The sequence below is a fragment of the Scyliorhinus torazame genome, chromosome 7, assembly GCF_047496885.1.
Source record: "Scyliorhinus torazame isolate Kashiwa2021f chromosome 7, sScyTor2.1, whole genome shotgun sequence".
In the NCBI taxonomy this organism is placed as follows: domain Eukaryota; kingdom Metazoa; phylum Chordata; class Chondrichthyes; order Carcharhiniformes; family Scyliorhinidae; genus Scyliorhinus; species Scyliorhinus torazame.
Window position 1 is genome coordinate 226702987 of NC_092713.1, and position 25708 is coordinate 226728694.

The following is a 25708-nucleotide window of genomic DNA, read 5'->3' on the forward strand; positions in this document are numbered from 1 at the left end:
TTTGCAGCTCAGGTCCCGTCCAGTCCATCTTCTGGCAGAGTTCAGAGATGTTCACTCCCCAGTGTTATGACTCCAACTGCAATATATCCAGCTAAAACCTAAAAGACTTTTACCTTACAAGGGCCTCCAGTTGCTCAGCAATGACTGCACACCTCTGCTGGCCTATTTATTCTTTGCGCATTAGCCCTATTTAAGCATAATAAAATCACAGCTAGAACATAAGCAACTCCCACACGTAGAAACACCTTTGTCCAGTATGAATCTAACTATAGGTTTTACCCTTCCAGGCACAGAAATATTAAATTAAACAGACTAAAATCTCTACCTTATTTCTAATGTTTACCAATACATATCTCATAAAACTATCTTTGTTTTCCTAATAGGCAGGAAGGTTTGTGGATGGCCACCCACACTGATGTCAATTGAAAGTTCTTAAGGGATTCATCCACCACTCCCCCCAACCCCGTTATTCAACCAACGGTAAGTGGGGCCGTCACCTTGAGGGGAGCCAGAAAAGCAAACCCTTGATGGTGATCTCACCAGAGTGGGAAAAAGATGGGTCCCTCATTGTCAGGCACTCAGTCCCTGATCAAGGGACCAGGCATCAGGAAATGGGGCCGATTGGAGTGGCTTTGTTGACAACCACCCCTCCCTCCGTCCTTTCTTTTGATCCTCCTAGCCAACCAACCCCTTCTGCACTCACTGACCTGACTTGCGTTCCTGGCTAATCTTGGGCCGCTGGTGTATACACTGCTGGCAACTCCCACCGTCCCCAATGGTGCTGCCTGCAATGATGAGCTACTGGTCAGTAGCTCTCAAGGGACATGATTTCCACACCCATGGAAAAGGCTCACTGCTGACCATTATCTGATTTGCATTAATATGTTGGGCCTTCTCCAAAGGAGAGGTGCAGGGGTTTTCGCTGGCTCCCCATTCGGCAGGAGAGAGCCCATTTCCTAGATTAAATTCCGCCCAGTGAAAAAAAACATTTCGTAACTTTCCCTTACATTTTCCTACTGATAATGACTCCATGTTACTGATTCACCAACCAGTGGAAAAAAAATCTTTCACTGTTTACCCTCCTAAACTGTTTCAAAATTCTGATGGCTTCTGTTATTTGAGTTGTTGGTGACGCAGGAGCTATTGAAAAACGTAGTCAAGTTCACATGAGATTATCCTGATTTTTCAACAAGCTAAAAGTGCAACAAAAGCAGCAGGTCCAACGTCAATCACATTATTACATTATGGCCTCTGAAAAATGGGTCGCAGTCATGTAGTTCACTCAATTGCAACATTCTCTAAAAAACGTTTATTTTTGAGGGTGGGGATAGAAAGTGTACATAATTAACATTTGACCACAGATCAGGTTATTAAGAAAACTGCTCATTGGTTCTTAAATATATGTGGAACCATATCCCTATAAAGTGCTTACAAATTAAACATTGTTTCGTTTCAAATTAAAAATTGCTGACAATCAAAATGCATATGACTCAATATCACAATTCAGTCAACTAGAAAAGAAATGTCCGCGATCAGACTACAAATTGCCTGCAGAATTGTTACCGAAATATATACAGGTGCACATGAAAATAAAACTATAAAATGGAATGAACAAGCAGAAAACCTTATCTTCCAATGAGTAACGCAAAGAAAATTGAGCCTAGAGTTGGTTGGGAAAACATGGTAATTCTTTTGCTTGAACCATTAAACACAGAAATTGCAAATTAATTCCACCTATTTACAAGTTACTTTCAAAATGTGCATTTTCAAAAACATTTATAGCATACATCTACACTGAACCAAATATAGAAAATTAGAAATTTGTTCAGAAAATACTTGAAACATAGAACTGTTTTTAAAATAATTATTTTGACTTGACCTATAATGTTTTGTGTTAATGGCAATTAATTGGCAGGAGCGATGAAACCAGATTGCAAGATTAACAGTCTGTTTTTAGTCCTGTGTCTTTTCAAAATGGTAACTAAAGGCACTGAATATGAATCGCTGTTCAAAAATCTTTTTTCATGTTAACATTTAGGCGGCACGGTTACCACTGCTGCTTCACAGCACCACGGACCCGAGTTCAATTCCAGCCTTGGGTTACTGACTGTGTGGAGTTTGTACTTTCTTCCTGTGTCTGTATGGGTTTTCTCCCACAGTCCAAAGATGGACAGGTTAGGTGGATTGGCCATACTAAATTGTTCCTGGACTGGGCCTTAACCTGACTTACTTTCTTCCTTTTTTTGTGTGCTACTTAAAATTTTTGACTATCAGATCTGTATCTCCTTATGTGGCTCAGTGTCAAATTTTGTTTTATACTGCCACTCCTGTTACTTTAAAAAAATGATGTTAAAGGCAGTTTATAAATATAAATTTTTGGTTTCTGACCACTACACAGCACAGCAAGGCACTGGTGGACTCATATGGCCAGGCACTGATAAACCACATTGCCTTTTTAATTATTCACACTTCTATCAATCATCAACGTTATTTTATTAATGAACTCCTGTGACATGGTATTGGCAAAATATGACTGAATCATGCCTAGTTTTCATTATCAGGCTGTGGTTGTTCTATAGGTATCCAGTTGAGATATGAACACAGACTCAAGTAACCAACAAAACTTTTATTGGAGGAAATTAGTCTTAAGAGGAGAAATTATATTAGAATAATAAATAATATACATACAATGGGGTAACAGTGGGCTGAGTGGGCACAGAGCTTGATAACATAGTATAGCAGTACTGACTACCACGAAAATAATCTGAGTCCGTAGCTGTCACAAAGGGAATTATGCTCGCAGATGTTAAAGATGCTAATAGATCTAACTGAATGTAGAGATTTTGAGGGGTAAGAGGAGAGTACAGAGTGAAATACCATTATGAGATAGGAAAGCGAGGGGATGAATTGTGCATTGATATTGAAAACAACCTTCAGTCAGTTCAAAATGTGTTCAGTGTTCAAATTTTTTATAACCATCAGTTGAGCAGTCGAGCTCCCATCCCCAAAACAGTCCGTTAAAGGAGCTCACAGTTTAGAGAAAAGAGTCACAGTGTATTTGTAATCTTGCTTAAGGGTGAACCACACAATGCATACACTGGAAAACATTAAAATTTAGTCCAACTCGGATCAGCAGTTGTGATCAGATACTTGTTAATTATTCCTAATTTTCTCTCCTGAAAGCATTTACTTATTAACATAGTTGTAGATAAGAATTTATATGTCTTTGAGTAATGCTCACATATGTTGGATTTTAGCACAGGGCTAAATCGCTGGCTTTGAGAGCAGACCAAGGCAGGCCAGCAGCACTGTTCAATTCCCGTAACAGCCTCCCCGAACAGGCGCCAGAATGTGGTGACTAGGGGCTTTTCACAGTAACTTCATTTGAAGCCTACTTGTGACAATAAGCGATTTTTATTTCATTTTCATTCCAGTCTTCATTCTAATAATTATTATAATTTAAAAGAGCATGAGTTTTGTGACATACTGGAGAAATTATCTGGAACTTGTAATTTAAAATAAAGTTTTTCACCTTCCAAGATAATAACCAGGTAGTTATGGCAAATTAATTACCCCACACCCTATGACATTCTTTTTTGAAAAAAATTTACATTACTCAATTATTTTTTCCAATTAAGGGGCAATTTAGTGTGGCCAATCCACCTACTCTGCATATTTTTGGGTTATGGGGGCGAAACCCACGCAGACACGGGGAGAATGTGCAAACTCCACACTGACAGTGACCCAGAGCCGGGGTCGAACCTGGGACTCAGTGCCGTGAGGCAGCTGTGCTAACCACTAGGCCACCGTGCTGCCCTACCCTATGACATTCTTAACATGTTCCTTCCATCTGGAGTATCTGCTTGAGCACGAATACATGGCATCATTTTCCACAGGGTGAAAACTGACAAGCTTTGATGAAGTCGAAATTCATTGCATTTATTCCAACTTAATAAATATCCCATCGCATCCACCTTCCTCATTCCGCTTCATGTCCCTGTCTTTTTCTCCCATTCCTATAATTAAAAACAGAAAGTAGATCTTTTGTTAGAGCTTTATTTGCCAAATTGTAACATGAAGAAGCCGCTCCATTTCTTTTGAATTGTCCTTATAGCTATGTGAAACTCATTGCTTCGGAAACTGACAGCAACTCCTGGAATCTGAACACATGCAGTTAAAAGCAAAAATTCCTTGCTCCTCCACAGGGTGGACTGTTGAAAATACCTGGAGCCACAATCTTTAGAAATCACTTTACTGATGAAAACTTCATCGCAGATTCTATATTATTACCATTAGTTTTGTAATACAATAAATAGACATAAATGAATATATTTTACATTTTAGCTTTTCATGTGTGCATCCCAGTTTTTCTTTTGGTTTCCATAACATTTATAAGAAATTAAGGAGGAACAATGCATTTTCCTTCCTGGTTTGCTTCCTGTGAAAATCCTTCACTGATTCTTGCTGGATGTCTGGAGATCCCCTTGTTTAGCGCCAGGTTCAAATTCGCATTGGGAACGTTGAAAGCCACACAACAGTGACTGCGACGAGTGTCATTTGTTCACCGCTGACTACAAAGTCTGGTCGATTAAATTTGGTACTGAATCCTATAAATAGCTTCTCTACCTTTCTGCCCACGTGAGAAACATCACCAAATTACCAATACCTCTTATACATCAACAAACCAGAATGATTAAAAGTGAATGTAATTGACTTTGCCCTAATACCACCTGTCTATTATGGCTCTGGACAGGCATCCAAATCAATAAAACATCTCCTATAATGCCATCTACTACCAAAGCTATGTAACCTGGTTGGGGGTGGTGTTTGGTGTACGTGTGAGTATATGGGGGTAGGGGAGGGGGGGGGGGGGGGGGGGGAGTATAGGGTGTGGTGTGGGTGTGGGGGGGGTGTGGGTGTGTGTGTGTGGATGTGTGCGCGGGTGGGCGTTTGAGGGTGGGTGTGGGGGTAGCAGTGGGGGTGTGTGTGGGGGTGTGGGGTGTGTATGGGGGTGCAGGATGCATGTGGGGTGGTATGGGGTGGGGTGGGGTGGGGTGACGTGCGTGGCGTGGGTTGCGTGGCGTGGGGTGGGGTGCGTGGCGTGGGGTGGGGTGCATGGGGTGGAGTGCATGGCGTGGTGTGGGGTGCATGGCGTGGGGTGCATGGAGTGGGGTGCATGGCGTGGAGTGAGTGGCGTGGGGTGCGTGGCCTGGGGTGCCTGGCGTGGGGTGCGTGGCGTGGGGTGCGTGGCGTGGGGTGCGTGGCGTGGAGTGAGTGGCGTGGGGTGCATGGCCTGGGGTGCCTGGCGTGTGGTGCGTGGCGTGGGGTGCATGGCGTGGGGTGCGTGGCGTGGGGTGCGTGGCGTGGGGTGCGTGGCATGGGGTGCATGGCGTGGGGTGCATGGCGTGGGGTGCGTGGTGTGGAGTGAGTGGCGTGGGGTGCGTGGCCTGGGGTGCCTGGCGTGTGGTGCGTGGCGTGGGGTGCATGGCGTGGGGTGCGTGGCGTGGGGTGCGTGGCGTGGGGTGCGTGGCGTGGGGTGCGTGGCGTGGGGTGCGTGGCATGGGGTGCATGGCGTGGGGTGCATGGCGTGGGGTGTATTGGCGTGCGTGTGTAAGGGCAGAGGAGTGCATCATTTCATTGCAGTGTGAAAATGTCTCCAGGACATTTGGGTTCACCAGGTAAGTGTCAGTATTAACTGTTAGAAATAAGAAACCACTTATCTGGTAAAATCATCACTGCATAAATTATTTTGCATTAAATACATACACAATAGTTAAACCTAAAATGCAGTTACAAAGCAGAAATCAGTGTTGCATACTCATAACATTTTATATCTCCTATCACCACAGATGGCAGCATATTAGGCGTTCAGTGCCAAAAGACCTGTTTAAGGCTATACTCGCATTGGGACATGGCCTCAATTTTACAGCTCAGTGATGCATGTTTTTGGTTATGTTCGCCTTAAAAAGTTGGCATATGAGATCAAGCAGATGATGTGGGCTGAGTCGCCAAGGACTTGTGGGAATTTAAGATGCACCCACACAGAGCGAACCGTGTGCGGTGACTGACAAATAGAAATGGGTCCTCCGGAGTTTCTTGTTTACCTTGACGGGTAAGTCGACCCCAAATTTTTTCGAAGGGTCTTCCGAAAGGTTACATGCTGCGATCTACGGTAGTTCTGTCTGTGGACCTGCTTTTCCAGGATACCTCTCACACCAATGGAAAAGCATCATATTGCATAATGAAGCTGTCATCCGGCTGAAAACCCGACTGTTAGCAGATGGTGCTACTTACAGTCGCAAACTGGAGCTGAACATTATGTTAATATAACTCACTGCTTCCTACTAGGGACAGGATATCTGAACAAAACTGATACCTTAGCCTTCTGTAAGACGCATCCTTTACTGGAGGATATCATGGTGGGAGCTCTCCTTCTCATTTCTGAGGCACAGTTCACAGGAATTAAGTGATGTTCTGTGTAATTATTTTCAGCCTTTGGGAACACAAGACAATATTTAATAACTGGATCCTCTTTCACACAAGCCTAGACATTTTTAACTATAGTCACACATTCAATATCTCTTCATTTAGTTGAGGAGCTGTGAGATCAGACTGAAGTGCAGGTTCAATCGGCAGTTAAGAAGGCAAATGCAATGTTAGCATTCATATCAAGAGGGTTATACAAGACAAGGGTGTCGTGTTAATCACCCTGGGGTAACATGGACTGCAACTGGATGCAGTTGTACTTGAAAGTAGACTCCAAACTTTGATGTTAGTTCAATACGCTTTCTTGAACTTGTTAAGCAGTGCACACAGTTCACTGTGGGTTTGACACTCTACTAATCTAAGCATGCTTACTATAACTAACTAGACCAGACTAGCTCTGAGTCACGTGTTGAAGGTGCTAACTGATATATACACCCTGACTGTCACTACAGTTGTCACCAGTGGAAAGAGGCAGAGTGTCGATACCTCGTGTGTTTTATAGTGGGAGACCACCTTCTAGTGTTCTGCCTGTTGGTGGTTGTGTTCTGTCCTGTGTGTTGATTGGCTGTACTGGGTATCTGTCACTGCCTGTCTGTATCTCATTATGTGCATGAGTGCATATCATGGCATCTCTCCTTTTAAAAAAAATGTTGGTTGCTTGGAGCATATGCGACTGTATTTACATGTAGAACTATTTACATTAAATGGTGAGTGGATGAAAGCGACTGGATGAATATATACATAAGAGGTGTCTAGCGTGCAGATACAGGACAAAATTTACAAGCTAAATGTCTATAAGTCCAATCTTTGGGGCTTGCGTGTGATCCTTGTCGACCGCCTGAGCGGTGGAGGTGGGGACGACTGCTCCTTGACAGGCGGGATTGCTGCCAGATTGGTGGCCTCATGGTGCGAGGTGTCCGGAGGAGACATAACAACATGGTGGTGGCACAGGCAACTTTGCGCAGTGCCCTTCTGTTGCGCCTGACAATGGAGCCATCAGCCATACGAACTACAAACGATCTGGGAGAAGCCTGTCAAACAACAACAGCTGGAGCTGACCAGCCTCCATCAGGTGATCCGAACAGCATCTTCCAGAGATAGCACAGGCTAATCGGTAGCATGAGCACCGTACATCAGCTTTTGCCGGTTCCTGAGTTGCTGCACCTTTTGCAGCACTGGGAGCTGATCCAGGTCTGGTAAGTGTATGGCTGGAACAGTCGTCCGCAGGTCTCTATTCATGAGGAGTTGAGCCGGAGACATACCGGTGGACAGAGGGGTTGCCCTGTACGCCAACAGCGCAAGGTTGAAGTCAGAAGCAGAGTCCGCAGCCTTGCAGAGCAGTTGCTTCACTATATGGACCCCTTTCTCAACCTACCCATTGGATTGCGGGTAGTGTGGGCTTGGGGTAATGTGGTTGAATTGGTACGACTTGGCAAAATTGGGCCACTCTTGGCTGTGGAAGCAGGGACCATTGTCACTCATGACAGTGAGTGGAATACAATGCCTGGCAAATGTCTCCTTGCAGGCCTTGATGACTGTCCTTGATGTGAGGTCTGACAGCTTCACAACTTCCGGGTAATTTGATGATGTATGATGAGCACATAGTCACGCCCATTGGCGTGAAAAAGGTCGATTCCCACCTTGAACCGCGGAGAGGTCACGATCTTGTGTTGCTGGAGTGTTTCATTTGTTTGAGCAGGCTGGAAACGCCGGCATGTCGCACAATTGAAGACCATGTTGGATATGTCCTGGCTGATTCCAGGCCAATAGACAGCCTGCGGGGCCCTCACCTGCATTTTTTGACACCTAGGTGTCCCTCATGGATTTGTTTGAGCACTAAGCTCTGCAGACTGTGAGGAATAACGATACGATCTAGCTTGAGGAGGATCCCCTCAACGACTGTCAGGTCGTCCTTCACATTAAAGAACTGAGGGCATTGACCTTTTTGCCAGCCATTTGCGAGGTGGTGCATTACAGGCTGCAGAAGAGGGTGTTTGGCAGTTTCTTCACGAATGCTGATCACTCTTTCATCTGAGGCCGGGAGGTTGCTGGCACACAGCTGCACCTGTGCCTCAATTTGGTGGATGAAGTCAACCTTTTCACAGGGCGAGGTGATGGAGCGGGACAGCTCCTTGCCTGGTGTGTATACTAACTCAAAATCTTACCTTCGGAGTCGAAGGAGAATGTGCTGAAGCCTGGGTATCATGTCATTCAAGTCCTTATGAATGATATGGACCAAGGGTCTGTGGTCAGTCTCCACTGCGAATGTTGGTAGACTGTAGACATAGTCATGGAACTTTACAATGCCGGTTCGGAGGCCCAGGCACTCTTTTTCTATTTGGGCGTACCTCTGTTCAGTAAGAGTCATGGCCCTTGATGCATAAGCAACTAGAGCCCAGGACGAGGAGTCATCCCTCTGGAGGAGCACTGCACCAATGCTGTCCTGGCTTGCGTCCGTGGAGATTTTTGTTTCCCTGTCCGGGTCAAAAACCGCAAGTACCGGAGCAGTAGTGAGCTTTGCTTTGAGCTCGAGCCACTCTGCTTGATGTGTGGGTAGCCATTGGAATGCGGTGGACTTCTTCACCAGATGCCTGAGAGCTGTGGTGTGTGAGGCCATGTTGGGAATGAATTTTCCCAAGAAGTTCACCATTCCGAGGAAGCGTAGTACCGCCTTCTTGACTTCTGGGGTCTTCATGGAGTTAATGGCCTTGACCTTGTCCAAATCTGGTTGCACACCCTGCTGGGATATCTGGTCGCCCAAGAACTTGATGGTTGACATGCCAAAGGAGCACTTGGCCTTGTTCAGCTGGAGTCCGTTTGCATGGACACGTCAAAAGACTTGTTTGAGACGAGATATCTGTTCCTCGGGGGTCATGGACCATATGATTACATCATCTACATAGACACGCACACCCTCAATGCCCTCCATCATCTACTCCATGATCCTGTGGAAGATTTCAGAGGCTGAGACAATGCCGAACGGCATACGGTTATAACAGTACCTGCCAAATGGTGTGTTGAACGTGCAGAGCTTCCTGCTTGACTCGTCCAGTAGTATCTGCCAGAAACCATGCGATGCATCTAGCTTCGTGAAGAATTTGGCGTGTGCCATCTCACTGGTCAGTTACTCCCACTTCGGGATCAGGTAGTGTTCCCGCGTTATGTTCCGGTTAAGATTTTTTTGATCTATGCATATCTGCAACTCACCTGAGGGCTTTCTTCACACAGACCATCGAGCTGACCCAGTCAGTCGGTTCTGTCACTTTGGAGATGATGCCCTGGTCTTGGAGCTCCTGTAGCTGTGCCTTTAAACGTTCCTTCAAAGGAGCCGGCACCTGGCGTGGTGCATGGATTACAGGCGTGGCATCAGGCCTGAGTAGGATCTTGTAGCAGTATGGCAGAGTGCCAATTCCATCAAACACATCTGGATATTGAGCAAGGATGTCATCAATGTCAGCCTGAAGATCCTGATTGGATGAAGACATGGCATGGACTCGCTGTATGAGGTTGAGTAGCTTGCATGCATGGGCACCGAGCAGGGATGCCTTATCAGGCTTGACGATTTCGAATCGCAGTGTGACATTGATGGTCTTGTTGAAGACGAATAGATGACAAGATCCAAGTGCAGTTATGGCATTGCCATTATAATCTAGGAGCTGGCAGGCTGGCGGAAGAATTTTGGATTGCTTTTTAATGGGGTCAAAATCAGCATGAGAGATGAGATTGGAAGAATCACCAGTGTCCAGTTTGAACGGGATGCTGCATTGATTTACTTGTATGACAGCACGCCATTTGTCCGCAGAATCCACATTGAGGATAGATAGGCACCTTGCTGAATTTGAGGAGGCAGACTCACATGTAGTGATGATGCCCACACGATAGGGGGACTCCAGGCAGTCGTCTCTGGATCCGTAGTGCTACCAGGATCAGAATCCAGTAAACCTTGCTGTACACATCAAACGCGCTTGCTTTGGAATTGGGATCGCTGGCACTTGACTGGTGGTGCAGACCTGCACAAGGCTGCATAATGTCCAGGCTTCCCACAATGTAAACATCGCCTGCCTTTTGCAGGACATTGCCGCTTTCAGTGGGCGGTGCCGCAGTTCGGGCCGTCTTGACGTTGACGTTGTTACACTCCGTGCGTCGTCGCACATGCGCAGTGCGGTCAGTCGACGTTCGTATCTGCGCAGTTTGGTTTTCGGCCGCTTCGTTCTCCCGTTCGTGTTGCACATACGTGGGGCCCCGGGAAAAGCGCGCAAAATGGCCACTTTCATCGATACTGAGGCGCTGCATCCGGGCGATGGCCTGTACACTCTCTGCGTGGGAGGCATGTTTTTTGTATTCTGCCGATTTGAAACGGGAGTACCGATTTCTCGCATGCTCATGCACTATACACGTCTCAATTGCGACTGGCAGGGTCATGTGCTTAATGAGGAGTTGCTCCCGCAAGGAATCAGAGTGCACCCCAAACACGATCTGATCCCTGATCATGGAATCAGCGGTTGCACCATAATTGCAGGACTGCGCTAAAATACAGAGATGAGTTAGAAAGGATTGGAAAGGTTCATCCTTACCCTGAAGGCGTTGCAGGAAGATATAGCACTCAAAGCTCTCGTTTGTTTCGACTTCACAGTGACTGTCGAACTTCTCCAAAACGGTCTTGAATTTGGTCTTGTCCTGGCCATCGGTAAAGTTAAGTGAGTTGAAAATCTGGATGGCTTGGTCCTCCGTAGTTGATAGGAGCAGCGCAATTTTTCTGGCATCGGACGCATCCTCGCGGTCTGCAGCCTCAATGTAGAGAAGGAACCTTTGCTTGAAGACCCGCCAGTTGGTGCCGAGATTGCCGGCGATCCCTAGCTGTGGAGGGGCTCGGATCTTTTCCATGTCGCTGGAAGGCACTTGCTGGTCGTCACGGAATCACTCGAGGTAAACCACTTAGAGATAGTAGACTACTGGTACCATGTCATGTTAATCACCCTGGGGTAACATGGACTGCAACTGGATGCAGTTGTACTTGAAAGTAGACTCCAAACTTTGATGTTAGTTCAATACGCTTTATTGAACTTGTTAAACAGTGCACACAGTTTGCTGTGGGTTTGACACTCTACTAATCTAAGCGTGCTTACTATAATTAACTAGACCAGACTAGCTCTGAGCCACGTGGAGAAGGTGATAACTGATATATACACCCCGACTGTCACTACAGTTGTCACCAGTGGAAAGAGGCAGAGTGTCGATGCCTCGTGTGTTTTATAGTGGGAGACCACCTTCTCGTGTTCCGCCTGGTTATTGGTTGTGTTCTGTCCTGTGTGTTGACTGGCTGTCACTGCCTGTCTGTATCTCATTATGTGCATGAGTGCATATCATGACAGAAGGATGTGCATCTTGATGTGTTATCTGTGTTGGATTAACACGGACTGCAACTCGATGGAGTATCACTTGAAAACAGGCTTCCAACGCTGTAGATGGTTCAATACTGCTTTATTGAACTTGTCGAGTAATGTACATAGTTCGCTGTGAGTCAACACTCTATCAATCTAAGCTTGCTAACCTTGGTCTGGCTTGCCCAGACTTGCCCTGTGCCATGTGTAGTAGGTGCTGACTGTACATTGCACCCTGACTGCTGCTACAGCTATCACCAGTACGAAGAGGCCGAGCCTTCCTGCCTCGTGTGTTTTATACTGGTAATGTCCCCTGTAGTGTCCTGCCTGGTGATTGGCTGTTCTGTATTCCGTGTGGTGATTGGTTCCTGTGTGTGTCCATTACTGCCTGTCTGTATCTCATTATGAACATGAGTGCATATTATGACATCTCCCCTTTTAAAATAAATTTTGGATGCTTGTGGCTGTGTGCTTGTATTTACATGTGTGACTATGTGCAAAATGGTGAGTGAGTGAACATATATACATGGGAAGGTGTCTAACATGCATATGCAGAACAAGGTGAACAAAATTTACACAGTTAAAGTCCATAAGTCCAGTCTTTGTGCTGGGCGGCGGATTCATGTTGACCGCCTCAGAGGTGGCGGGGGGGGGACGCGGCGTCTCGACAGGCGGGATTGCTGCCAGATTGACGGGCTCGTAGTTTGAAATGTCCGGAGGAGGCGCCTCGACATACGGAGGGGTGTGGTCAGGTGGTGGTGGGCAGGCAACTTTGCGCAGTGCCCTTCTGTTGCGCCTGAGAATGGAGCCATCAGCCATGCGAACAACAAAAGACCTGTACAACAGATCGTAGAACAACAGCTGGGGCTGACCAACCTCCCTCAGGCAGCTTGATGCGAACAACATCTTCTGGAGCCAGCACAGGCAAATCAGTGGCCTGAGCATCATACATGATCTTCTGCTGGTCCCTGAGTCGCTGCACTTTTCTTAGCACCGTGAGGTGAACAAGTTCTGGAACGTGGTTGGCTGGAACAGTTGTCTGCAGGTTGCAATTCATGAGTAGTTGAGCCGGAGACATACCAGTCGACAGAGGGGTTGCCCTGTATGCCAACAGTGAAAGGTTGAAATCAGATGCAGTCTGCAGCCTTGCAGAGCAGCTGCTTGACAATGTGGACCCCTTTTTCCACCTTCCCGTTTGGCTGCGGGTAGTGGAGCCAGATGTGACCTGTTTGAAGTGGTAGGATTGTGCAAAGTTGGACCATTCTTGGCTGTACAAACATGGACCGTTGTCGCTCATCACTGTGAGTGGTATACCGTGCCTGGCAAACGTCTCCTTGCAGGCCTTGATGACTGATTTTGACGTGAGGTCCAACAGCTTCACAACTCCTGGGTATTTTGAAAAGTAATCGATCAGAAGTACATAGTCACGCCATTTGCGTGAGTGCATATTATGACACTTCTGAGGCTGTATAAGGCTCTGGTCAGACCCAATTTGGAGTATTGTGAGCAGTTTTGGGCCCCGTATCTAAGGAAGGATGTGCTGGCCTTGGAAAGGGTCCAGAGGAGGTTCACAAGAATGATCCCTGGAATGAAGAACTTGTTGCATGAGGAACGTTTGAGGACTCTGGGTCTGAATTTGTTGGCGTTTAGAAGGATGAGAGGGGATCTTATTGAAACTTACAAAATGCTGTGACACCTGGATAAAGTGGATGTGGAGAGGATGTTTCCACTAGTAGGAAAAACTAGGACCAGTGGACACCATCTCAGATTAAAGGGGTGATCCTTTAAAACAGAGATGAGGAGGAGTTTCTTCAGCCAGAGGGTGGTGAATCTGTGGAACTCTTTGCCGCAGAAGGCTGTGGAGGCCAATTCACTGAGTGTCTTTAAGACAGAGATAGATAGGTTCATGATTAATAAGGGGATCAAGGGTTATGGGGAGAAGGCAGAAGAATGGGGATGAGAAAATATCAGCCATGATTGAATGGCGGAGCAGACTCGATGGGCCTAGTGGTCTAATTCTGCTCCTACGTCGTATGGTCTAAAGGTTATAACAATGCTTTCAAATGTGAAAAAAAAATCTCTTCATTATGGGCTGAATTTTACATGCTCCTGCCGGGCATGTTTTCAGGGGGGGGGGGGGCATGTAAAATAGGGTAGTGTTAACCCCACCATCTTCCTGCCAACCCTCGAGCCCACCCCGATAACACGATAGGTGGCAGGTGCTGAAATTGGCAGCCTGCTGGCATATTAAAATAAATAATCAAGGGTCACAACAAGTGAATTAACCCTGATACAATGCTGTCTACACCATAATTCATAGGTAGTAGGGTGGACGTGGACAGGAGTTTAAAAGGCTTGGAAAGAAGGGGGTATTAGCTTCAGAGGTTTTCCCTTTGTGCAATAGTGGATAGACCCCCGAAGATAGCATCCTCCCCTTTCTTCCTGCTCGACTTCCATTACCTCACACAAGTGGACAGTTCAGAGACCCGTCAATATGTTTGTGGGCCATACTGGAGACATAGCAGCTAAACGCAATGCTGTTCTTGCTCGATGATCAGACAAAGAGACTTTCCAAACCAAATCATTGCTTAGGCACTGGACTTGGGTATATTTCCCCTTCCTTCATCCAGCTGCTGGAACCAACTTTGACTCTCCAGTTAAGCTCAGGCAACAATGTGCAAGTTTGAGATTACACTTGGGACCTCCTTCCCATCATGTGGCTTGGTTACATACTGGACAGTGCATTCAGCAACAGAGCCATCAGGGAATATCTGATACAAGCCACCATCTTGGAATTTAAAGGGGTAATTTTCCATCTTCATACTCCCAGCTAGAAGATTCACCTACTATGAGTAGCTTAGAGAAATTCAGGTGCACATGAATCTTTTCCCCAATCAACATCCACGAATGGACACTTTTCAATATAAATTACTGGACCTACAGCTCATGGGTTCTTGCAGATGTTTTTTCTCTTTATCTCAGGGGTGTTGAAGTCAACACTGCACCTTACTGCAATCCTGATTGAGATTAGTTTACTCAGGAAAGAACCAGTACAGTGGTTTTATTCAGGGAGCCATTAGGGGAGCAAGATCATTTTGGATCGATTGCATTCTGGAAAAGAAAAACTTTCCTCAACGCAAACATTTTAAAATTTTGATGAAAAGATTTTGGAAATTTTCTTCCATTTACATCAAAAAAGGTCTTGTATTCATATGGTGATTTATTATATTTCTTGCAAATGACTCAAAGCACTTAACATACAATTAATCACCAATAAAAGTGAAATGACTTGTTATAAAGAACAAAGAACAATACAGCACAGGAACAGGCCCTTTGGCCCTCCAAGCCTGTACCGGTCATGATACCAACCTTTGCCAAAACCCTCAGCACTTCCTTGTGCCGTATCCCTCTATACCCATCCTATCCATGCGTTTGTCAAGATGCCTTTTGAACGCCGTTAATGTATCTGCTTCCACAACCTCCCCTGGCAACGCGTTCCAGGCACTCACCACCCTCTGCATAAAAAACCTGCCTCGCACATCTCCTCTAAACTTTGCCCCACGGACCTTAAACCTGTGCCCCCTGGTGACTGACCCCTCCACCCGGAGAAAGAGTGCCTGCCCACCACTCTATCTGTGCCCCTCATAATTTTGTAGACCTTTACCAGGCCACCCCTCAATCTCTGTCATTCTAATGAAAACAGTCAGAGTCTATTCAGCCTCTCCACATAGCTAACAAAGTCTTTGTGTAAAGACTTTGGAAGCTTCTGCGCACACCAAGATAAATGAGATGATTGGTCAGTTCCTTTCTTTTTGTTGATGCTGGTTGAAGGAGTGTTGGTCAGAATTTTGGGTGGCAAGATGGCACAGTAGTTAGCACTGCTGCCTCATGGTACCAACCCCGGGTCACTGTCAATGTGGAGTTTGTATGTCTGCGTGGGTCGCATTCCTACAACCCAAAGATGAACAGGGTAGAAGGGTTGGCCACGCTAAATTGCCCCTTAATTGGAAACATTTTAAAAAGTAGAATACCACAACTTCCTGCTCTCTTACAAATAGTGTAATAATGGGCACGATTCTCTAGTTCAGAGGCTAAGTTCTCCCGCCAATGAAGAATCAGAACATTTTTGCGCTGCTGCTAGGAGCACTGGGGTTGCACGAGTCCATCCATGCAAATGGATCAGCCCACTGCCCATGTGCATCCTACCCGAATCCCGATTCCCCAGGCGAGTGATTCTCTGGGATCGGGAATCCCAATGTTAGCCTGACAAGCTGAAGCAGCTTTGAGGTGCGCCACTCACCCCAGTCTCTCATTCTAGCCAAGAAGATGACTGCAAGAAGAGCTGCACCATGCCTCCTTGATGTAGCCATCCACAGGATCTAGGACGACATTGAGGAGAGGAGTGACACCTCTTCCCCAGGGTGAGGTGCAGGCACCGGCCAGCTGTAATGGATCGAGCCTGGGATGAGGTAGCAGATGTAGCGAGTGATGGCAGCCTCACAAAGAAGACTGGCATGCAATGCAGGAAGATGATCAATGACCTCCTTCCTTGACTCCTGCTCCCAAGCCCGTTTAAAAAAAAAGATATTTTATTCCAAATGTAAATAGTAACAACAACACCACATTCCAACAAAACAGAGTTAACAGATTGTACATGTCTTCCCCTTTTCGGGCCCCCGTCCCCATCTTCTCTCCCCCAGCGACAAACAGCTCCTCAAACATCATCATGAACGGCCTCCACTGTACCTCAAAGCCCTCTACCAACCCCCTTAAGGCAAACTTAATCTTTTCCAACCGGAGAAATTCGTACAGGCTGTCGCCCCCAGTGGCGTTTCCGCCCTCCAATGTAAATGAATCCATCGCTAGGCAATCAGAGAGGCGAAAGCCACAACATTGGCTCCCTTCCCCCCCCAGCAGCTCCGGCACCTCCGAAACTTCAAAGATCACCACCATGGGGTGCGGCTTCACCTCGGCTCCCACTATCCTCGAAAATGTCCCAAACACCATCTCCCAAATGCTCTCCAACATCTCACAACCCCAAAACAGGTGAGCATGATTCGCCGGCCCCTGCATACACTTCTCACACCCATCAGCTACCTCGAGGAAGAACCCACATATCCGAGCCCAAGTCATGTGCACCCTGTGCACCACTTTAAACTGAATCAAACTCATTCTAGCGCAGGAGGAAACTGAGTTCACTCACCGCATTGCCTCACACCAGAATCCCCAACCTATCTCCCTCCTCAACTCTCCCTCCCACTGAACCCTTTCCAACAGCGCCTTACCCTGCTCACCCAACACCCGTATATGCCCCGATCCTACCCTCCCGCACGTCACCTGGGAGCAGAAATTTCTCCAGCAGTGTGTACTCTGGTAGTTGGGGGAACATCTGTAGCAACTTACGAGCAAAGTCCCGCACCTGCCAGTACCTAAACTTACCCCCCCTCGGTAACTCAAATCTCTGCTGCAACTCACCTAACCCTGAGAAGTTCCCTTCCGAGAACACATCCCTATTTCAGGGAACAGCTGCCCCCAAGACAGATGTCGCACCTCTGGAAAAGGTTATCCCATCAATGGTGCAGATGCAGATTCAGAACCAGAATTTACCAGATGGGGTGTCAGCAACATTGCAGTGCCTGGAAGTACAACTGGAGAAGTCAAATTAGCGGCCACTTGGGAGCAGGTGTCCTCCTCCTACCCCTCGCGGTGCCAAGTCCATCACCATCTGGCACCATCTTCACATCTCTTCTTGGTGAGGCGGAGTCAATGGTGGCACATATGGTCCGGCAGCTCCTTGAAGGATGAACACCGGCTTGGCCTGATGTGGCGCCGCCTTCATACTTCCTCCTTGGCCTGCTGGATGGTTGGCACTTGAGCCTCACCAGCTGGACCCTGGTGTTCTGGAGCAGGCTCTTGTCATGCAGGATCTTTGCCTGTCCTGGGGTCTACTGTGGGTGTCCTCATTGGATGAACCTTGTGCCTTCCCACCAGAATGGTGACAGCTGCTTGCGTGGTCGAGGCATTCATACTATGCAGCTCTATGCTAAGAGATTGGTGTGCGGGTACATACTACTGATGGGGGTCACTGAGGGATGTGTGCTTTTGTTAGGAGTTTGGCCGCAGTGTAATTTAGAGCCTGGGTTTAACACCGAGGTTGTGACAGGGAGCTCGTCAGGTTTACTGTACGGGTCCAGGATCCATACACCCATACCACGTGATATCAATGGGGCAAGGTGGACATGCAGGGCCTGGAGAAATTGGCTGATTTTAGCTCTGTTAATCCTCTGCTTCCCCTGCTGTGGAATTGTGCATCTAAGGAATGCAGTGAGGGGCCTGGACACCTGGTATTCATGTGATTAAGCATGGCCATGCCCATTCCCTTGATTAGACTGCTGTTCAGAATCACAGAAAAATACAGTGCAGAAAAGGCTCTTCGGCCCATCAAGTCTGCACCACCGCATGAAAGGCATCGGATCTGCCAATCCTAATCCCATTTGCCAGCACTTGGCCCATAGCCTCGAATGTTAAGACGTGCCAAGTGCTCATCCAGGTACGTTTTAAAGGGTGTGAGGCAGTGCGTTCCAGACCGTCACCACCCTCTGGGAAATTTTTTTTTTCCTCAAACCCCCCCTGAACCTCCCGCCCCGCTCCTTGAATTTGTGTCCCTTCGCATCCGCCCTTCAACTAAGAGAAGCAGATGCTCCCTATCCACCCTGTCCATGCTCCTCATAATCTTGCACACCTCGATCAGGTCGCCCCTTTCAGTCTTCTCTGCTCCAGCGAAAACAACATAAGCCTATCAAACCTCTCTTCATAACTAAAATGTTTCATCTCAGGCAACATGAGGGTTTCCAGATGGGCAGGGTAGATGGATATCTACATGACCAGGAGACCTCAGAGCATTTCAAAGAGACTGGCAGCAATCCACAGTTTAAACAGCCAGGAGCCTGTAAGTAACACCTAAGGAGTGAGTTGCTAATCTATTACAGCAGCAATGGGAGGTTGAGCCATGGCCCCGATTCAAAGGGGGACACCGCAAGTCTCACTTGGTGAGATCAGCTGAAAAATTCAGGCCATAATGTATTAGCGTTAAATATAGACTATGTGCTCAAAGGCAGCATGGTTGCACAGTGGTTAGCACGACTGCCTCACAGTTCCAGGGAACCAGGTTAAATTCCGTCCTTGGGTCACTGTCTGTGTGGAGTTTGCACTTTCTCCCCGTGTCTGTGTGGGTTTCCTCCGGGTGTTCTGGTTTCCTCCTACAATCCAAAGGTGTGCAGGTTAGGTAAATTGGCCATGCTAAATTACCCCGTAGTGTCAAAAAAAGTTAGCTGGGGTTACTGGATTATGGGGATAGGGTGGGGATAGTGTGGGGAGCTCTTTTGGAGGGTCGGTGCAGACTCGATGGGCTGAATGGCATCCTCCTGGACTGTAGTGATGCAAAGTTTTTTTTAAAAATACTGCCGTGGACTTTGAACTGACAAAATTCAAACTCAAAAGAGAATAAGGTTCTATCAACTGAACAGATGCAGGAGTATGGGAGCAGGAGTACACCAATCGGCCCTGCTCCGCCATTCAGCTAGATCACGGCTGATTATCTACCTCAATGCCATCTTCTCGCATTATCCCCATATCCCTTGATGTCGTTGGTATCTAAAAATCTATTGCCGTCTACTTTGAACATACTCAATGACTGAGTCTCCACAGTCCTCTGTCTGAAGAAATTCCTCCTCATCTCAGTCCTAAACAACCTAACTCTTATTCTATGGCTGCGTCCCTTGGATTTAAGTACCTGGATGAGTACTTGGCACGACATGACATTCAAGGCTATGGGCCAAGTGCTGGTAAATGAGGATAGGTAGGTAGGTCAGGTGTAGTTCACGTGTCGGTATGGACTCGATGGGCTGAAAGGCCTCTTCTGCACTGTGTATTTCTGTGATTCTATCATCTACCCTGTTGAGCCTTAACTGATAACTAAACTTAAAAATAAATAATCAGAAGATGTTAAAGGTAGATTTCACAATTTATTTCCATTTCTTTTCCAAAAATAAAATTCTTCCAAGTACCTGCAGACCCGAAGAGTCTGACCTCGAGTCGATGGATAAACTAATTTCTGCTCCCCTTGCAATGACTTTCTTCAGATTCTCCTTTACTTGTGTTAATTTGAGTTCCAACTCCACCCGCTCAGTCTCTTTATCTTTACATTTTTCTTCGAGCACTCTTATTTTCTCTTCCAGAGCAATTTGAGACTTTTTACCTGTGAAAAATGTCCACATTATGTACATTAAATCAATCACCATGTGTATGGTGCATGTTCCTTGTTAACATTTAAAATGCAACCTCCCTTGGATTACCAAAGAATATGCATGAGTATATTGCTACGGTGTAGCTTAATCTGAAATGTTTTGAATTGGACCAATGATAACTTACTTGGAAAAACCTAAATGTGACTTGGTTTGGACCAATTAAAATTGGGTATGCCTGGCCCTTGATATTGTACTGGTCCAAGGTTCATGTATTGCTTTTTTGTTTGATAATTTCTTCTTCTGAAAGTGCTGACACTTTGTTGCAGTATAGTTGCAAGGTTGTCAGTCACCCCTCACTGCTATCTTACCCAACAATTTAATAATCTTTATTAGTGTCACAAGTAGGCTTACATAAACGCTGCAATGAAGTTACTGTGAAAATCCCCTAGTCCCCACAGTCCGGCTCCTATTCGGGTACACGGAGGGAGAATTCAGATTGTCCAATTCACCTAACAAGCACATCTATCAGGACTTGTAGCAGGAAACCGGGGCACCCGGAGAAAACCCACGCAGACACGGGAAGAACATCCAGACTCCACACAGACAATGGCCCAAGCCGGGAATCAAACCCGGGTCCCTGGCGCTGTGAAGCAACAGTGCTAACCATTGTGTTATCGTGTCACCGATACTGTTCGTGAGCGTGGCACTGACTCTTGGCAGATTAGTCAATGGCATCGTCAATCATGCCGAATCGGATCATGACCAAAACATATCTCTCCAACATGTTAGCTCATTTTTAATTAACGTGGCTACAATTTTGTTCCACCTAGCACGCAGAGGAAATCTCCTCTCCCTAATGTTCAAATGAAGACTTTTCTCAGTCGCTATCTGGGATTTGGCTGTATGATTAAGTTACTGATCAGATTAGTTCAGTGGTATATTAACAAACCAGGGTTTGTTGTTTATGTTTTTTTGTGGCCATGTATCAATGATTTGAAGCAGATGTGCCCATCTTTTTGACAATCTCAATACCATGTTGGTCAGTAGATTTCTTGCCAATCATTACTCCTCTTTTATACACCTCCCATTCCCTTAAACATATGAAGGTATTAAACTCATTCCTCCCGCGCTTCGCCCCTGGAATCCTGCCTCAACCGGTGATGGCATGTTCACGAGTTCTGCCTCTGTCATTTTTCAGCAGGTTACTAGGAAGTGAGCAACACAGAGACAGGACAATGACTCTCCACTCCATTGTGCAGAGGTGTCAAACAAGCTCGGAACGTCTTCACAATGATGGTGACCAAGAGCTTGGTGAAATAGGGAGAACGAGCATTTGTTCCTCCACTTCATGGTGATGTATATTGATATCCCAATGGACTATATAACTGTGTTGCCTCACCATTTATTTACATCATATGACTGCTCTTTTCTGCTTATATGTTCTGAAATTCACAATGAATAAGTATGCAATTTTATGATTTTTTTTCATATAGAAATTACTTTCTTCTTTACAATGTAATTGTCTCACCTCTTTTTCTTTTTTCCAGTGATGTTGCAGCTGATAGCACTGCATCTTCATCAGCTAAAGCACACAATATAATATTTTGTAGTTAGGAAACTTGCCTTCAAATTGACACAGGACACAAAGAACAATGAGGAAGTGGGTGCTGTGTTGCACGAGCACAACAACAATGCAAAATGACACCTCCACAGGGCAAATTGGCACGGTTCGGGATATCTAGAGTGATGATTTTACGTTGTGTGATTCATAACAGCATTATTTGCAAGTGTTTTCAATGTGATAATTTCCAGCTTATCATACACATTACAACAGACCCACAGTGATGGATGGTAGACATCCTTGACGTTTTTTCTATCTCTCGAGCCCATATTATCCCTTTAAATGCCAAGAGCTTTCAGTCACTGCAACTGTAATGATTCCACAATTGGTTTATCGTCAATATTTTCACAGTAATTGACTTCCGGTGGCGGCGATGAGCGAGTAAGCCACACATTCGGTGACTCTCACTCCGGCAGGATTTGTGGACCTGGTTTCCCGTTTTTTCGGGACTTTTGAGCGCTGGGATAGACGGCCACGGAGGTGCTGATTAGCGGGCAGAGCTGTATGGAACCGCAGGAGAGCAGAAAGCACCGAAAACGGGAAAGGAAAGGACAAAGACAAAGTGCAGTGGAAGCTGACCCAGGAGCAAAGATGGCTGACCTACGGACCTTGGACCCGGCGATCCAGTTAGCGCTGGAAAATATGCTGCAGGTTATTAAAAGCAGTTTTGAAACATTGAAGCGGGATAACTTGGACTCACTTCAGAAGGCAGTGGATAAATTGAATCAGAGATTGGATGCCCAGGACAAAAAAGTTAAGGAGCTGGGAGAGGCGGTGGAGGAGCAGGCGGACACGCAGACGATTGCTGTGCTAGAAGTCGATGGGTTGAAGGAGAGACAGAGGAGACTGCTGGACAGAGTAGAGGAGATGGAAAATAGAGCCCGCAGACAAAATCTGGCCTCCAGGAGGGGGCTGAGGGAGCAGATGCCACAGCTTTTATGGCTGACCTGTTGCTGCAGCTGATGGGGGCTGACGCCTTTCCGTGACCGCCGGAGCTGGAAGAGGCACATAGAGTACAGGCGAGGCAGATGCGTCCGGGGGGTACCCCCCCCCCCCCCCCCCCCCCCCCCGTCCGATGGTGATTAGGCTCCACAGGTTCACGGATAAGGAGCGTGTGCTGCAGTGGGCAAAGAGCGCTAAGAGCAGCACGTGGAATAACAGTGTTCTTCGCATTTATCAGGACCTAGGCCAGGCGTCGAGCAGCCTTTAAACAAATTAAGGAGGTTTTATTTAAAAAGCACGTGATGTTTGGTCTGCTCTTCCTGGCTCATCTTTGGGTCGCGCATCAGGGCCAACACCACTACTTCTCCGAGCCCGAAGAAGCGATGGACTTCGCGAGGGATCAGAGCTGGTCCCGCAAAAAGGACCTATGGTCTCAAGCTAGAGTCCGAGAGTTATTGTTTGGGGGGATGCCTACTGTGCCTGGACTGACGGTCGACTGTTTACTGCTTTAAAGGTGCTTTGTGTTGTATTTTTGGCAGCTTTTGCCTACAGGGTGTGCGGTGGGGGGGGGGGGGGGGGGGGGGGGGATGTGATCCCCCTCTCGCTTTCTTTTACCTTTTGTCGTGTTTTTTTTGTTTGTTGGAGCCTTCACTGTAACATAAAGGTGGCCGGTGAGCAATGGGGGTTAAAGTTTTTGGTTTTGGGTTTTTTTGTTAATGGGTGGGTGTTATACAGGTACTGTGTTACTGCGTTGTTACTTAATTAATGCTCAGAAAGGGATGTTTGTGAACACTCATCTGTTTACACAGTTGGAACTGTATTACACCTGGAGCAGCCTCACTTTGCTGTTTGATGTCCCCATCTCGTTTGATCTTTCTCATTCTAGTGAGACTGCTCCAGTGGGTCAGATCAGGGGATGGTGTGTTGCTGAGTGGGGAGAGGAGGTCGGGGAAACAATGGGAGCGGGACAAGTAGGCGCCGGAGGGATGAGTCATTGGGCTAGCAGGTTGGCTAGTCAAGGCAGTCAGGTGGGGGGTGTGCAGTAGATGGCAGAGGTGGGGTTATAGGGAGATGTTGCTAGGGGGGAAAGGGGGGGGGAAGTTATTCTGCTGACGTGGGAGGGGTATGAAGTAGGTAATGGAGAGGAGGTCGGGGGTGGAAACTGCCAAGAGGCAAACCAAGAGGCACATGGCCCGGGCCCGGGGTCGGGCCCAAGAAGGGTTATGATTGATCGGCGCAAATGGGGGCAGTGGACCCATGGAGAGCCAGACAGCCGATGGGAAGGGGATATTCGTTTTACTCACATGTTCACAGAGTATACTCTAGGATCAATTTTTTTTTCAGGGACTGTGTAGGGGAGGTAAAAAATACAGAATACGCGGCGATCACTATTTTGGACCACGCCCCACATTGGGTGAACCTGTAGGTCTGCGGGGCAAATTACCATCGCCCGCAATGGAGGTTAGACGTAGGATTGCTGTCGGAGGAGGGGATATGTGAGAGACTGCGGAGGTGTACGCAAAATTACCTGCAGGTTAACGATGCGGGGGAGGTTTCAGCAGCGACCCTGTGGGAGGCGCTGAAGGCGGTAGTGAGGGGGGAGCTGATCTCAATTTGGGCTCACAGGGATAGGACGGACAGAGCAGAAATGGATAGATTGGTTCAGGAGATTCACCGGATAGACGAGGAGCATGCAGGGTCCCCGGGGGAGGACCTACTCAGGGAGAGACGGAGACTGCAGGCGGAACTGGGAGTGCTATCCACGAGTAGAGCCGTGGAACAGCTTAGGAAGGCAAGGGGTGTGGTGTATGAGCTTGGGGAGAAGGCCAGCAGATTACTAGCGCAGCAACTCAGGAGAAGGGAGGCGGCCAGGGATGGGGAGTAGAGTGGTGGACCCATCGGGACTGAATAAGGTGTTTCGGGACTTTTATAGTAAGCTCTACACTTCAGAACCCCCAGAGGAGCCGGAGGAGATGAAACAGTTCCTGGACGGACTAACTTTCCCAAAGGTGGGCAGGGGACTAGTGGACGTGCTGGGAGCCCCGATTAGAGCTGTGGAGGTACTGGGGGGCCTAAAGGCCATGCAGTCGGGTAAAGCCCCAGGACTGTATGGATACCCAGTAGAGTTTTACAAAAAGTTCTCGGAGATAATGGAGCCAGTGCTGACCAGGGTTTTTAATAAGGTGAGGGACAGAGGGACCCTACCTCCGACAATGTCGCAGGCCACTATCTCGCTGATATTAAAGCGGGACAAGGACCCGGAATCCTGTGGGTCATACAGGCCAATCTCCCTGATTAATGTGGATGCCAAGGTCCTGGCGATTAGAATTGAGGACTGTGTACCGGAGGTGATTGGGGATGACCAAACAGGGTTTGTTAAAGGCAGACAGCTGACAGCCAACTTGAGAAGATTGCTTAATGTGATTATGATGCCCCCGACGAGCAAGGAGGTGGAGGCAGTGGTGGCAATGGACACTGAAAAGGCCTTTGACCGGGTGGAGTGGGACTATTTGTGGGAGGTACTCGGATGATTCGGGTTCGGAGAGGGACTGGTTAATTGGGTCAGACTACTGTACCAGGCCCCAAAAGCTAGCGTAAGGACGAACAGGACAATGTCAAGACTATTTCAGACTACATCGCGGGACCAGACAGGGATGCCCACTCTCCCCGTTGCTGTTCGCGCTGGGCATAGAACCGTTGTCGATTGCCCCGAGAGCTGCAAAGGGGTGGAAGGGAATGACTAGGGGGGAGGTGGAGCACAACGTCTCTCTCTATGCGGATGACCTGTTCCTGATTGTGTCGGACCCACTGGCCGGGATGGACAATATACTGGAATCATTGAGAAAGTGTGGTCGGTTCTCAGGGTACAAATTAAATATGACCAAGAGTGAGATGTTTGTAGTGCAGGCAAAGGGCCAGGAGAATAGGCTGAAGGAGCTGCTATTTAGGCTGGTTGGGGAAAGTTTCCGATACTTGGGGAGACAGATGGCACAAAACTGGGGCAGGTTACATAAGTTAAACTTGACTAGAAT

The 25708-nt window shown here is 47.2% G+C and overlaps 1 protein-coding gene across 3 annotated transcripts in view; it reads right to left on the reverse strand.

Moving 5' to 3' along the window:
• Positions 1–1290: 1290 nt before the first annotated feature.
• LOC140426872 (actin filament-associated protein 1-like 1) overlaps positions 1291–25708 on the reverse strand; it is a 280476-nt gene continuing 256058 nt past the window's right edge. For all 3 annotated transcript variants that reach the window (XM_072512117.1, XM_072512116.1, XM_072512115.1), the window contains 4 exons: positions 21642–21695; positions 19934–20124; positions 6377–6493; positions 1291–4016 (listed from right to left, as the gene is read on the reverse strand). In XM_072512117.1, the coding sequence (XP_072368218.1) occupies positions 3990–4016; positions 6377–6493; positions 19934–20124; positions 21642–21695 (389 nt within the window). In that variant the 3' untranslated portion in view covers positions 1291–3989. The remainder of the gene's footprint in view (positions 4017–6376; positions 6494–19933; positions 20125–21641; positions 21696–25708) is intronic.